The 12,483-nt window shown below is 40.1% G+C and overlaps 1 protein-coding gene across 1 annotated transcript in view; it reads right to left on the bottom strand.

Moving 5' to 3' along the window:
• Nucleotides 1-12,483, bottom strand: part of tbkbp1 (TBK1 binding protein 1) — a 75,185-nt gene that overhangs the window by 23,401 nt on the left and 39,301 nt on the right. The window contains exon 7 of the mRNA XM_041816000.1: nt 12,313-12,374. Coding sequence (XP_041671934.1) covers nt 12,313-12,374 — 62 coding nt within the window. The remainder of the gene's footprint in view (nt 1-12,312; nt 12,375-12,483) is intronic.

Genomic DNA, 12,483 nt, shown 5'->3' with positions numbered 1-12,483 from the left:
TGTGTTTTTGACGAACCGTGTCAAAGGTCCGTACAGTAACACCTCTCGCTCATGGCGCCGTGTTGTAAAGCAGATGTGTGAACTCTGAAATACGACCTGTTTCTGAAAGTGTGTGAAATCACATCTCTGTTTACTTTTCTCTCCAAATACTTTTTCAGCAGTGTGGCTTTTATTTCTGCTGATGTGTCTCAGGGTGTTATCGTACTTTAAAGCGTACACTGCGGTGTGTAGGTGAGGTGTGATGAGGCCGATGTGGCGTTGATGAGAACTTGTGACACTGAATTGATCAGATATAAGAGTATATGAACTTTTTCATATAGATGAGTGTGTTTGTGTGGGAGGGATGAAGTAAAGAGAGTGTGGGCTGAAATCTGACCCCAGATCAGATCTGTAAGAGCTGTCACTGCATCTGCCTGTGAGCTCCTCTTTGTTTGTTAGCATCATAAAGTATATAAAAAAGACCGGCAACATCACAGCTGCCTAGAAGTGAAGCCAAAGTCAAAATGAATGGTGGTAAATGGGAAAGACGGGGCCTTCAGTGCCTACCGTTTAAAAGATACGAGGAACCCAAATCCAATGACCCGTGAGTTAAATGGAAAAGGATTTTTCGAGTTTAAAGTCTTGAATCACGGGATGCAGATGGCCCAGTGTCAGGATGTATCCATGTATGCCGACAGCCTAGGTACAAGTCCAACCTGTGGCTCCTTTCCTTTATGTTTTCCTCACTCTCTCATCCCTGTTTCTGACTCTATCCTTGGTCCTCTTCTCTTAAAATAAAGGCATAAAATATATCTTTAAGAATTTAGGAAATATTAACTTGATGAACTTGAAATTTTAAGTTTATTCAGTCGAAATTTGGGACATTTTAAAGTTATGATTTAAGGAAACAAAACTCAAAAAAACCTGTTGGATTAGAGTATCCTGGATTCTTTCGATGAGCTGAATATCCCTAGTCTTGGGCAATGATTCTTCAGAGTCAGAGTCAGTGATAACACAATGATTCTGGGTTAAAATCACAAGTATTTCCTTACTGCTCTGTCCTAGTAGAAGTATTAATGATAAGGCCTCTAACTGCAGTACTCGTGTAAGGGAAACAGCTTTATCTGGTATTCTGTCCTTCCAGCCAAAAGGCTATTTTAGACTTTATTATCTCAAAAATTGTAAGTTCTGATTCTCTTTAATTTACAAATTTGTATAAACTTTAAAACAACTTAAAAAAAAAAACTTGACAGATCCTCTTCATTTATTTATTTTCTTTTAAAATGGCACTTATGCTCTTCTAAGATTGGCACCATAACATTAAAAAAGCTGTGATATCCATTTTTCATATTTAACCTGATTAACAACAAATTTTATCAAATAAACACTTAAATCTTTATCTAAACATCTAAAAAATATGTTTTGTGCTAAAGTAAATAGTCTCTTAAAAATGTAAATCCCTTTTCTTAAAAATAGAATTAAAATTGGTCAAAAATTGCTAAAATTGGTGAAAAACTTAGTGAAAATGGATTTTAAAAGTAACAGGGATAGGTTACAAATGGCAAAAATAGATTGAAGTTGCAAACATAAGCAAAAAATGGCAAAAAAAAGGTTAAAGTGAAAAAATAGGCATTAAAAAGTGTTAAAAGTGGATAAACAAGTGGCCAGAATGGGTTTAAAGTGGCAAAAATGAGTGTTGAATTAAGTGAAATGGGAATAATTGGTTTACACTGGCAGACATAGGTTAACTGAGGCAGAAAAATTGGCAAAAAATGGCAGAAATTAGTAAAAAAAACTGTTGAAAATGGGTGTATCACATAGGGAAATAGGGTTAAAAAGGGGCAAAGATGGGTGTAAAAAGTGGTAAAAAGTTGTTAACAGAGACAATAATGGGTCAAGAGAGGAAACAATAGGCAGAAAGTGGCACAAATTGTTTTTAAAAGTGGCAAAACAGGCAGGAAAAAAAGTGGTGGAAAGGGTTGAAATGGCAAAAATGTGTTAAAATTGGCAAAGTTGGTTGGAAATGTCTTGAAAACTGGTTAAAATTTGGCAGAATTGTTGTAAAGTGGCAAATTTGCAATTTTAAGAATATTCTTATAAGGCATTTAGAGACCCCTTCTCAGTGTCCTTGTGACCCCCAAGGGGTCCCTACCCCCATGTTGAGAACCACAGTTTTAATGTACCATCATTCAGTCTAAGGGCTTTATTTCACCCAAATAGGGGGAGCAGGAAGAGACTGGACTTATCTAAAGGCCATAAACTCTGCCTCCTCCGTGCTAATATACAGGAAATATAGCAAACTATGACATCAAAATACATGGAAGGATTTTCTTTAACATGATTACTGCTGGTTCTTTGTGGGGTAAATAAAGTTCAAATGTTTATGTTTCAGAAACAGTTGTTTCTCACAGGTGGATCTGGAAGAACACTGGAGGCTCTTTTTACATTTCGCATGCATAAAGCTGCACAGGTTCAGGGGTTAGCGCTGTTGTCTCACAACAAGAAGGTTCCTGGTTTGCCTCCCAGTCAGGGCCTTTGCATGTTGTCTCCTTGCATGCATGAGTTCTCTAAGGGTACTCCGGCTTCCTCCCACCACCAAAGACATGATCATTAGGTTAACTGATCACTCTAAATTGGCCATAGGTGTGTGTGAGAGCATGTCTGGTTATCTCTATGTGTTAGCCTTGTGATTGACTGGCGACCAGTCCAGGGTGTACCTCGCCTCTTGCCAAATGACAGCTGGGATAGACTCCAGCCCTCCAACGGTACAAGTGGTACAGAAAATAGATGGAGGAGAAGGCATTTTGTGCTTTCAGGTACCACATGTGCATTCATCATACATTTACAATACATTTTCAGTGTTGATCTGATACTGGGACTCACTCTTCGCCTCTTCTGCAAAAAACCCCATATATCATCTCTGTGGTTCTCTTACTATGCAGGTGATAAAAAAAAAGAATGGGGGGCAAACTAGTCACAAATAAAGAGGCTAATGGTCCTCTTTAACAGCTTTTCTCCCTTATTTTGACACTTTTCAAGGACATGGTGATATACTTTTTACCTTTTAGCTTGTAAGGTACTGGTTAGATTGAAATGACAACTCAGTTCAAGATGACAATTTATAAAGAAGTCCTGATGTGTCAGTCATAGACAAGCCAGTTCTAAGAGCTGGCCTCTTTGTTGAGCGACTAAGGTCAGCTTCTGTTGGGAAACATTTTCCCTTATTTTCTTTATTGTTTTTTTTTTAATGATACAAAGCCAAAACTGGCTCTAATTTCTGGGCTGAAAAAAATGACCTGGATCTCTGACGCTGGAGTCCACATCGCTCCATGCAATGCTGGGCGCGGACACTGTTTGTTTTGTAGCGGAATACAGCAGGTCACACAGATCTGTGTGGCAGTATGCTTTGCATCACACAACCAAAAAGCTTGCATTAAACTTACTGGGAAAAAAAGCGTCTTCAGGGGGAACTAACACATCAGTGGATGGTCAGCATGATGTGGTGGTATAACTGCTCTTTATAGCTTGTCATTGTGTGGTTGTGTTTTCTGTTAAAGTGGGATGGTTGTAAAGAAATGAACAATGTGAACTTCTTCTTTGGGTGTTTTTGGCCCCATGCAGGGGGGTGGGTGTTAAATGTGGGGGGCTTTTCACACTCTGCTCTTGACTACTACACACAGAACTACTCAGTGCACTTTTAGGCGAACAGAGAGGTGTCAAACGGTTCTCACACCAAGCCAACGTGCAGCAAACATGCCGTGTTTAAGGGTTTCTGCTGGCTGTTTTGGGTCATAAATAAGGTCACTCACTATCAGTCCAAGTCATATATAAAAATGTGCACAAATGTGGAAATTCAGCAGTCCTGTGTTTGCTTGTGCTGTCATTTCTGATATATTTTATTGAACTGAAAAGTCTGACGATTAAGAGCAGAACAGCAGCATATAAGGCGCTCAGACATTACATTTTCTGACCTTCAAAGCCATGTACTGAAAAATGTTTTTAGCTTTTTCTTAAGCACATATAGAAACATGAATTCCACTTCCCAGTGAATTCATCATGTCGTGATTTATTGGAAACGGCTCTCCGTTTCTACGAGCTGAACAGGATTAGTCAGTGAGCTCTGTAGCGTGGAGCTGAGGGCGTTGTTGTTCTGCCAGCGTCTGCAGCTCTGTGGCCTGTGGTTGGCGAGAGTGGCAGCATGTTTTGCGTGTCATTACTGATGAGTGAGGCAATCGAAAATACACAAATGTGCTCATGAAAGTTGTGATGGGTGGTAGCGAGCGCCACAGACTGCACCGAGGCCTACACAAGCCGGGGGAGCTGCTTTGACAGTTTAACTTTACAAACTATAATTTTACTTCATAGTGGTGAGATGATTCATGGAGAAGCTGCAAGAGGGAGAAAGTTAGTTTGGTTAACTGCCTACGTTTGAGCTGATCACTCTGAAAACAAAGGGACACACTGTGCATGAAAAATCAGCTTTAGTAAATTGTAGTAAAACTTTCTAAAAGTAAGGGATGATGAGTGGATGTGCAGACATCAGTGCATGTTGAATGCACGGAGCTCTATGGAGAACATTGCCACAATTAAAACTTCACTGACTTGCATAAGAACAAATGATCAATTAAACATTATTTCCTACCCTCCTATTGGTGCATTTGTTTGCCATGCTTCTTCTCTCCTTTGTGCCCCACTGCACTGAATCATTGTGATTGCACAGAGTGGACTAGTAGTACTTTTAACAGCTTTTCTTTCCCATTTTGTCAAAACGTACATTTAAGATACCATCCCATTTTTTTGCACAGAAATGTCTATATCAATAAAAGTCATCATATATATTTTAATTGGGGTCTCACAGTATCTAAAATATTTCCCACTCTTTCAAAGGAGAAATTCTTAATTTTTATATTGTAACAGGACAGGACTTGTCACAATGGCTGCCATCAGTTGCAAGTTCAACCACCCAAACTCCCCTCTGTAACATGGAACCCCCACCACTTGGCATTTCCAGTGAGTTAAGGCCAGCACTTCTCAGCACTGCCCACCTCTGTGGGATTGATATTCTAAAACAGTCAATGCCAATGACTATGCAATCTGCTATTTTTTCTCTAGTACCAAAGCTGTGCTAACTTTGCAAAGCCAATGGATTGGCCAGACTCCATGTCTGCCATCTGGCAAATCCATCTTGAAAAGCTCTAGTCTGCAAGGTTTGTGGCGGACCAGACACTATTCGGATCAATCAATGTTATTTGAGTAGAACAGGGCAGTAGCAAAGGGGTGGGGTTTAGTTGTACTACGAGCTAACATCAACTTCCGTGTTGCCCGTGGTTAGCTTGGCCACATTTCTGTATCAAATAAAGAGCAAGAAACAGCATTGTAACCTTTACATGACAGAAAAGATGTCTCTGTCCTTCTGCCGACCTGCTTTGGCATAAGTTTGCAATAACCACAGGAGAAGGGGGCGGGGGTTATAGTATATATACAATGAGAGCTGGTGGAGCGGTTAGATCGGCTGTAGCTGTGGTATTGCTGCAGTTTATCAAATCTGGACCACATTTCTTTATTACAGCAAGAGCAAAGAGCCCCACTGTAAACTTCTTTTGGTGGAGAGGATGTTTTTGCCCTTCTGCTGCGTTTAATCTACATCGTAATCCACCGTTCCTAAACTACGGTAGGTTTGTTGCAGAGCTGCACATGCATGCTACTACGTCACGTTTTGTCACTTTGAAAAGTCCTGCCCTTCCCAAACACTTTCAATGGAAACTTTACCAGATGAATGTGAAATATCCATGCAATGGATATATGAAGCGTTTTATCTGGCATGTTAGGTTAGCACTGCCCACCTCCTGGCCTTCTTCTGTTCAATGAAATGGCGCCTTATAGGACGCAGGTTGCCTAGTGGTTTAGGGCGTGCTCCATGTACGTGTCAGGCCCAGGTTCGTTCACTTTCCCACATGTCTCTCCCAGACACTTTCATCCCTGTTTCTGATTCTATCTACTGTCCTCTGCAGTCATTAAAGGCCCAAAAGGCCCAAAAATAAATCTAAAGAAAATGACACCTTATAAGAAGTATAAACTAAACAGAAACCTGAATTTTTTTTACCCATACGTTTCACATTATGAGGAGAAAAGCACTGAAAAAGCCGCTAATGTGGGGCGCACATGGAAAGTAAATAAGTACATTTACTCAAAATACTGTAATTGTGTGGCTGTTTTGTGTACTTATACTTTTTTGAGTGGTTTTTAAAATCACTACTTTTACTTTTACTTAAGTATATTTTGAGTAAAGTATTGTACTTAACTCACCTTATAATAAACAACCCAGTTGGAGGGTCCATATTTAGGGCCTGAGCACTTACCTCGGAGTGAGGAACCTATTGTATTAGTGGCCGTTCTTATGTAGATATTATTTTTCTGACACTTTGCAGCTTGTTTTGGGGGTCTTTATATGTTTAAAAAGTCCCAAAAACCTTCTAGGAAATTGTCTTTAACTTTTGTGTTTTGGTGGTATCGTGCAAGTCCATTGTACAGGGGGCCCAGCAGGGGGCCCAAGTGGGACATAGAGGACTGGGTAAGAGCAACATGCATGAAAATCGCTACGCTTATGTATCAGGTCCAGACAAAATAAAAAATTACTCGGGACCATCCTCTAATATGTACAGGAAACACACTACAACCAGTTAAAAGTCATATTGTGGCTGTTTTGTGCTGCCTCACATCTGAAGATTCTCCACCTACAGATTTCATCAGATTGTCTCCAAATTTTTTGTGCTTATTTTAGACAAGATGGAGATCAAAAGCTGTGCACACTATGAGTTTTCAACATAGGGTGGGTCTGTGAATGGGGCCCAAAGTTGGAAAAAAATTTTTTTTCCTATTTTTGGAAATGTGCCAACCATTTTGATTCTTTCTAACTCTACAGTGCTTATGTCAATCTTCACCAAACTTAACAGGGATGACCACACTTTGACTCTGAATACATTTATGCATCAATTTCATTACTACGTCACAGCACCCCCTTCTGCTAATTGATCATGTCCTCCTCTGAATTTAATTTTGTCATTTAAAACACTTTTAAACATTCTGCCCTCACACACCTTTCAACTTAGACTTATGACTCTTGATCTGCATGTAGATCATCACCAGACAAACAAAAAAACCCTCGACATGTGCTGGGGTGCTTGCAGGCCTAGGTAAGGACAGGTCATATTTAATTGTGAAAGTCCCTCTGGCAGCAAAAGTATCTACTCAGTACTTTGAATAATTTTAAATTCTTACTTTTTACTCTAACTTGAGTGGATTTATAGGCCAACAATTTTACTTTTTTTAAGTAAATTTTAACCAGAGTAACTGTACTTTTACTTGAATACAATAGTCTGGTACTTTTTCCACCTCTTCCTGCCCCTTTCTGGGATTGGGTGCAACTGAGGTGTGAGGCTGCCAGGGTGATGGGGAGAGAAGCGGAGCCCTGTGTGATGGTAGAGGGCCACCTGGACATGAGTAGTTCCCATCCAGCTTAAATAGCCATACAGAGCCTTAAGTCAGCAGCATCCTCTCCACGCTGCTCTGCAGTACAGGTGCCTGATGGTACAATCCTGACAGAGGGCTCAGATATCAAGGAACGAAGGTCTGGCTACCAACTGTAGAGGAGACTTGACAAGCTGTGAACAAGCTGAAGGCTGGTAAAACACCAGGTGTATGCGAGATCCAGGTTGGGATACTCAAGGTAGGTGGTGACACCTCCCTCCTGTGGTTGCATGCCCATCTGCTCCGTATGGAGGACAGGCGCTATCCCTACTTACTAGAATAAAGAAATCTAGAAGGGAAAGGGTAATGGGTGAGAGTGTAACCTTTACATGGGTATTACACTTTTTTCAGTGTTGGGTAAGGTGTTTGCCCCGATACTGTTGAGCAGGATCTGTGATCTGCTGCTCAAAAACCAGAGGCCTGAACGGTCAGGCTTTACACCTAAGGGGTGTATGGTAGACTACAACTTGGAACTCTGGGCAAGCACTTTTGGGCCTATGTCGTTGCTATCAGGGACAAAGCAATGACACACGCCCAGATCTGGGCCAGATGTCTTTGCTATCAGGCATATTTGCTCCAGATTTAGACTGAACATTATCCTGTTTTCCATCGGTCTCAAAACTTTCACAGATTTGCCATGCAAGTCCACACCAGGTCAGTCCCGGTGTGGAAAAAGACACTGGGACAGACTGGTCTTGCTCCTTGTCCGTGTCTGGTCCAATCACATTTTGCTATCTGTGTCTGCTTGAAGCTGCAGCAGTTTCCTACTGTTTGACTTCTTGACTCATTTTGCATACATCAATCTAGTAAAAAATCCCTGCAAGCAACGGCAAGACGTAACAACTGACTGTCTTCAAACATAATTCTACCCCCTTCTCAAATGCTGATCTTATACCACATAAACTAGGCTTTTTGTGACTAATGGAAGACAAAATTTAATTTGCTATGCTTTTTAAGATCAACGCATCAATTCAATCACTGCATCAAAAGTCTGAGTTCTCTGGAGAAGCTTTAAAAGCATCAAAATGAGCCTCGTTTGTTGACAGCTTTGAATAACACTGATTTCCCCAAACTCTCTCTCTCTCCCCTACAGAATACAAAATGGTCAGGATTATTAGTGCTGATGTTAAAATTCTCCCCACATTCAGAAAAACATCCTCTATATCAATCTGTGCAGTTTACTCTAAATGAGCCAATTACAAGAAAATGCTGCAGGAAACACAGTCACCTCTTTACACTGTTTCAGTGGGAGTGAGTGATATTGTTGAGTAAAACCAAAAGGTGACCAAGGTCTGGAAAAAGCAGTAGGCATCATCACCACATCCTCGCACACGCTTAGTAACAATTCTTTTTCTTCTCCCTATCGAAACACTTTCAGTGGGGTTTCAGTGCGTGGGAGTCGGCTGCCCAACCTGCGATGGTTTTTACCTTCTTTTAGACACTCATGCTATGCTTCAAGTATCAGAGGAGGGCGTAAAAAAGCTGCTTTCATTCTTTAACTTCCCCTTTGTGTGCTAAAGTGTAAAACATTTATGTCATATGCTGAGGATTTAGTGGAGACATGGCTGCATAAAAAGTCACTTTTGCTCTTTTTGTGGAGGTTTAATCTGAGAGAAAACAGAATGCTAAGAGATTTCTAAGACACACGGAGGTATGAGGAAAAGGACAGGAAGGCCTCCTAAACTGTGTCCACACTGCCCCCTACTGTTCACATTCATTCAAGATTTAGTTTAGAAAGAATAATTAGCTCTATTTTACAGTGAAGTGCAAAATCCTTTCAATTAAAATCAGCAAATTCAATAAATCTTTTAAAAATGCATTAAAAACAAAGTTTACCAGCCCACTCTGCAGGAATCAGCTATTCTTTTACTTGTAAAATAAAACATTCAAAACTACCTCAAAGTGCTGTTTTTTTATTTATTAGCTACCTGCAATTCCCTTCAAGTTAAACCCATCAAAAGTTATGAGACCAGCATTAAACAATCTTTTTAATTGAGTTGAATTGAATAGAAATTAATATTTAAATCTTTTTTTCCTTTTCTTTTATCTTCAAGGATTGCTTTATCAAACTTTGCTTCTCCTAGTTTTATTTTGAAGGGAATCATTTCTGCACATTGAAGTAAAATATAAAGACACCATAGCCTAATATAAGACTCTGAAACATGGGTGGAAAGCAACTTATTACTTTTACTCAAATTACTTTATTGGTAAGATGTTTTTGGGTACTTGTACTCTTTTGAATACTTTTTAAATAAGTACTTCAACTTCTACCATCATGCCCTTGGGCAGAGTTTTTAGTCATGTGTTTTTAAGTTGCCTGTTGTACAGTGATCCCTGCTTTGGCCCTCTTTCCCATGTTTTGGTGGATTGTTGTTGTTTTTTGATGTGAGAAATACATTTGCACCCTGAGTGAAGCTACCCACTGAGTCAGAGCTCCCACTCAGGAATTCAGGTGTTCCTAAGACCAGCCACACACTACAGGATTTTAAGCCCAATTTGGGGCAAGATTTGCCTCCCCTGACGATCGTGGGGGCGTATCCCGAGAGGAGCCTCATCGCAAACGACTGTTTGTCTGAGTAGTCTGCATGTGTGTGGTGTCAACATGATTGTTTTACTGCTCCAAATTTCGTCGTAGCCTCCAAAATCCTGAATCGTTACAATTCTAGGTCGTAGTGCCGCTGACAGAGTACCCACAACAACCAATGAGAGCAAGCAGACCAGATAGCGTCACAGCCAGGTCATACGTACTTTCACCGCTCACAACCATTAACACAACTTTAACTTTCAGCCATGATTTCATCCTGAGTCTTTCCCATGTATTATGATTTTTCCTTCACCTGTAATGCATGCCAGGACAGCCTGCTGTGGAGAGACAGCAAGACAGTGTCGACAGACATCAGTGTTTTGTTTTGTTTTTTCTGAAGTCATGTGATCGGCAGGTGTGTGGTCTCCAGTGATCTGACAGTCTGGCTGAGTCGTCTAGTGTGTGCGTTCAGATTAAAGATGAAAAATCATTGGAAATTGTCCTGAAGTCTGTGGTCTCCCACAGTTTAAAAATCATTCCAGATTAAAAAAATCGTCTAGTGTCTGGCCGGCCTAAGTGTGTCTTCTTCATCAGTAGTTTTTCCACCTCCACTACACTGTTAATTTTAGCAGCTACTTTTTTTTAATCTTAGTTTGAGTCTTTAAATGAAATGCATTTCAGTTTTTACTTTTAGTCCAAGCATTTATTTTCTTGCCTAAATCTGGTATAAAATCATGATAGTGTATTCTCTGCACCCTGCCAAACCTGGGGTCCCTGCTTTCTACAGCTGAGAGGCAGAATAGCTACTGACGCATTGTTTTTTGACACATTTACCCACAGCGGAGAAATACTACAGATTTTGAATGTGTGACAGAAACTACATTACATTTGAGTCTAGTTTTAGTCATCTTGATGAAAACTAAACTTACTTTTTGTCAGTTTTAGTCATCACAGATCTATTTTTGTTAGTCTTGGTCTAATTTTGTCATGGAAAAAAGGCTGTTGACGAACATTTTAGTCATAGTTTTAGTTGACAAAATTAACACTACACAATAGTACATAGCTGTTGTACACAGCAAAAACCGGAGTGTTGAAATCTCTGGGTTTAACATTCCTGAGATGATTCTTTCCCTCAAAGTGTAATTCAGACTTCATTCTGAGCGAAATGGCCTTCAGTGTTGGAGTTGTTTGACAGTGTTGGTCCAACTCTGAAATTTGGTCTAAGATGTCATATTTCCGATGGATTGCTGGTTTTCTTGATGTTAGACACATTCGCACCTTGAGTGAGCTACCCACTGAGTCAGAGATTCCACCTGTGACTTTAAGGGGGTTCCTAAAGGACACATAGTGCATGTTCTTTATCGGTATGCACTGCCTTGACATGAACTTGACTCTTTGTTTTGATTTTCCATATGGTCCATTTACTCAACAGTAACCCACTGTTTTGGTTTTATGAATGAAATTTGCATAATGAGTGAGAAAAGCTGTTAAAACTGACCACAGATTGCTTAATCAGGTTGTGCCCCATGTATAAACACTGGTCTTTCAAGCTGGTGACATGGGTTCAAGTCCGACCCGTGGCTTCTTTCCTGCATGTTCCCCTACTCTTTCTCCATGATTTTCAACTTTATCAACTGTCTTGCCCCCCTCCAAACGAAAGCAAAACGCCATGGTTGATAATGAAAACTGCTCACAAAACATTCTGGGATCACTTGCAGCACAAACCAGGGTAAGGGTTAGAGTTCACCCCCATCATGTTAAAATTCATCCATGAAACCAAAACAGTGGGTTACTGTTATATAAATACACCTTATGAAGTGTGAAGTGCAGCACACTTATTATCTTTGGTTATTAACCAAAGATAATAATAATAATAAGTGTCATCTTGATTTAGAGCTCCTTGGCTGTAGGTTTTGTGTTTAAGGTAAGTTATACATGTAAAATGATGATGTACATGACTTAAATAAAAGCTGAGTTCAAATAAAGTAAATTATATAAACTGTATAATATAAATGTACCACAAAGAATAGAATTCCATAGTTTAGACAATGTTTGAACCAAGTTGGAGCAATGGCAAGCAGATGGCATCATAGCAGGGCAATAAAGATACAGAAGAGCTGCAGATGCTTTTGCACACTTCTGATTTTACTGCCACTCTCTTATTCCATCTTCATTTCTTCTTATATCCAAACCAACCTTTCACCTTCTTCCTTAATTCCTCCTCTCCCCTAATACCTCCCCCCGTCTCCCTCCTCCCAGAGAGATCAGCTGCGGTCACTTACTGCTCGTCTCCCACCTTCTTTATCCACTCCACATCACACTGCTTGCAAGGAGAAGTCATTTCCTGCAGAAATAGAGCATGAAATTAGATTAGCATGCAGGTGCTGTTGGAATATTGGACAAAATCTGACAGCAAAAACTCACTGAGACAACATTTTTGAAGTGAACACTGA

The sequence above is a fragment of the Cheilinus undulatus genome, linkage group 20 (genome assembly GCF_018320785.1).
Source record: "Cheilinus undulatus linkage group 20, ASM1832078v1, whole genome shotgun sequence".
Taxonomy (NCBI): domain Eukaryota; kingdom Metazoa; phylum Chordata; class Actinopteri; order Labriformes; family Labridae; genus Cheilinus; species Cheilinus undulatus.
Note: the sequence above shows the minus strand (reverse complement) of the source record. Positions and strands in the feature narration are given on the sequence as shown.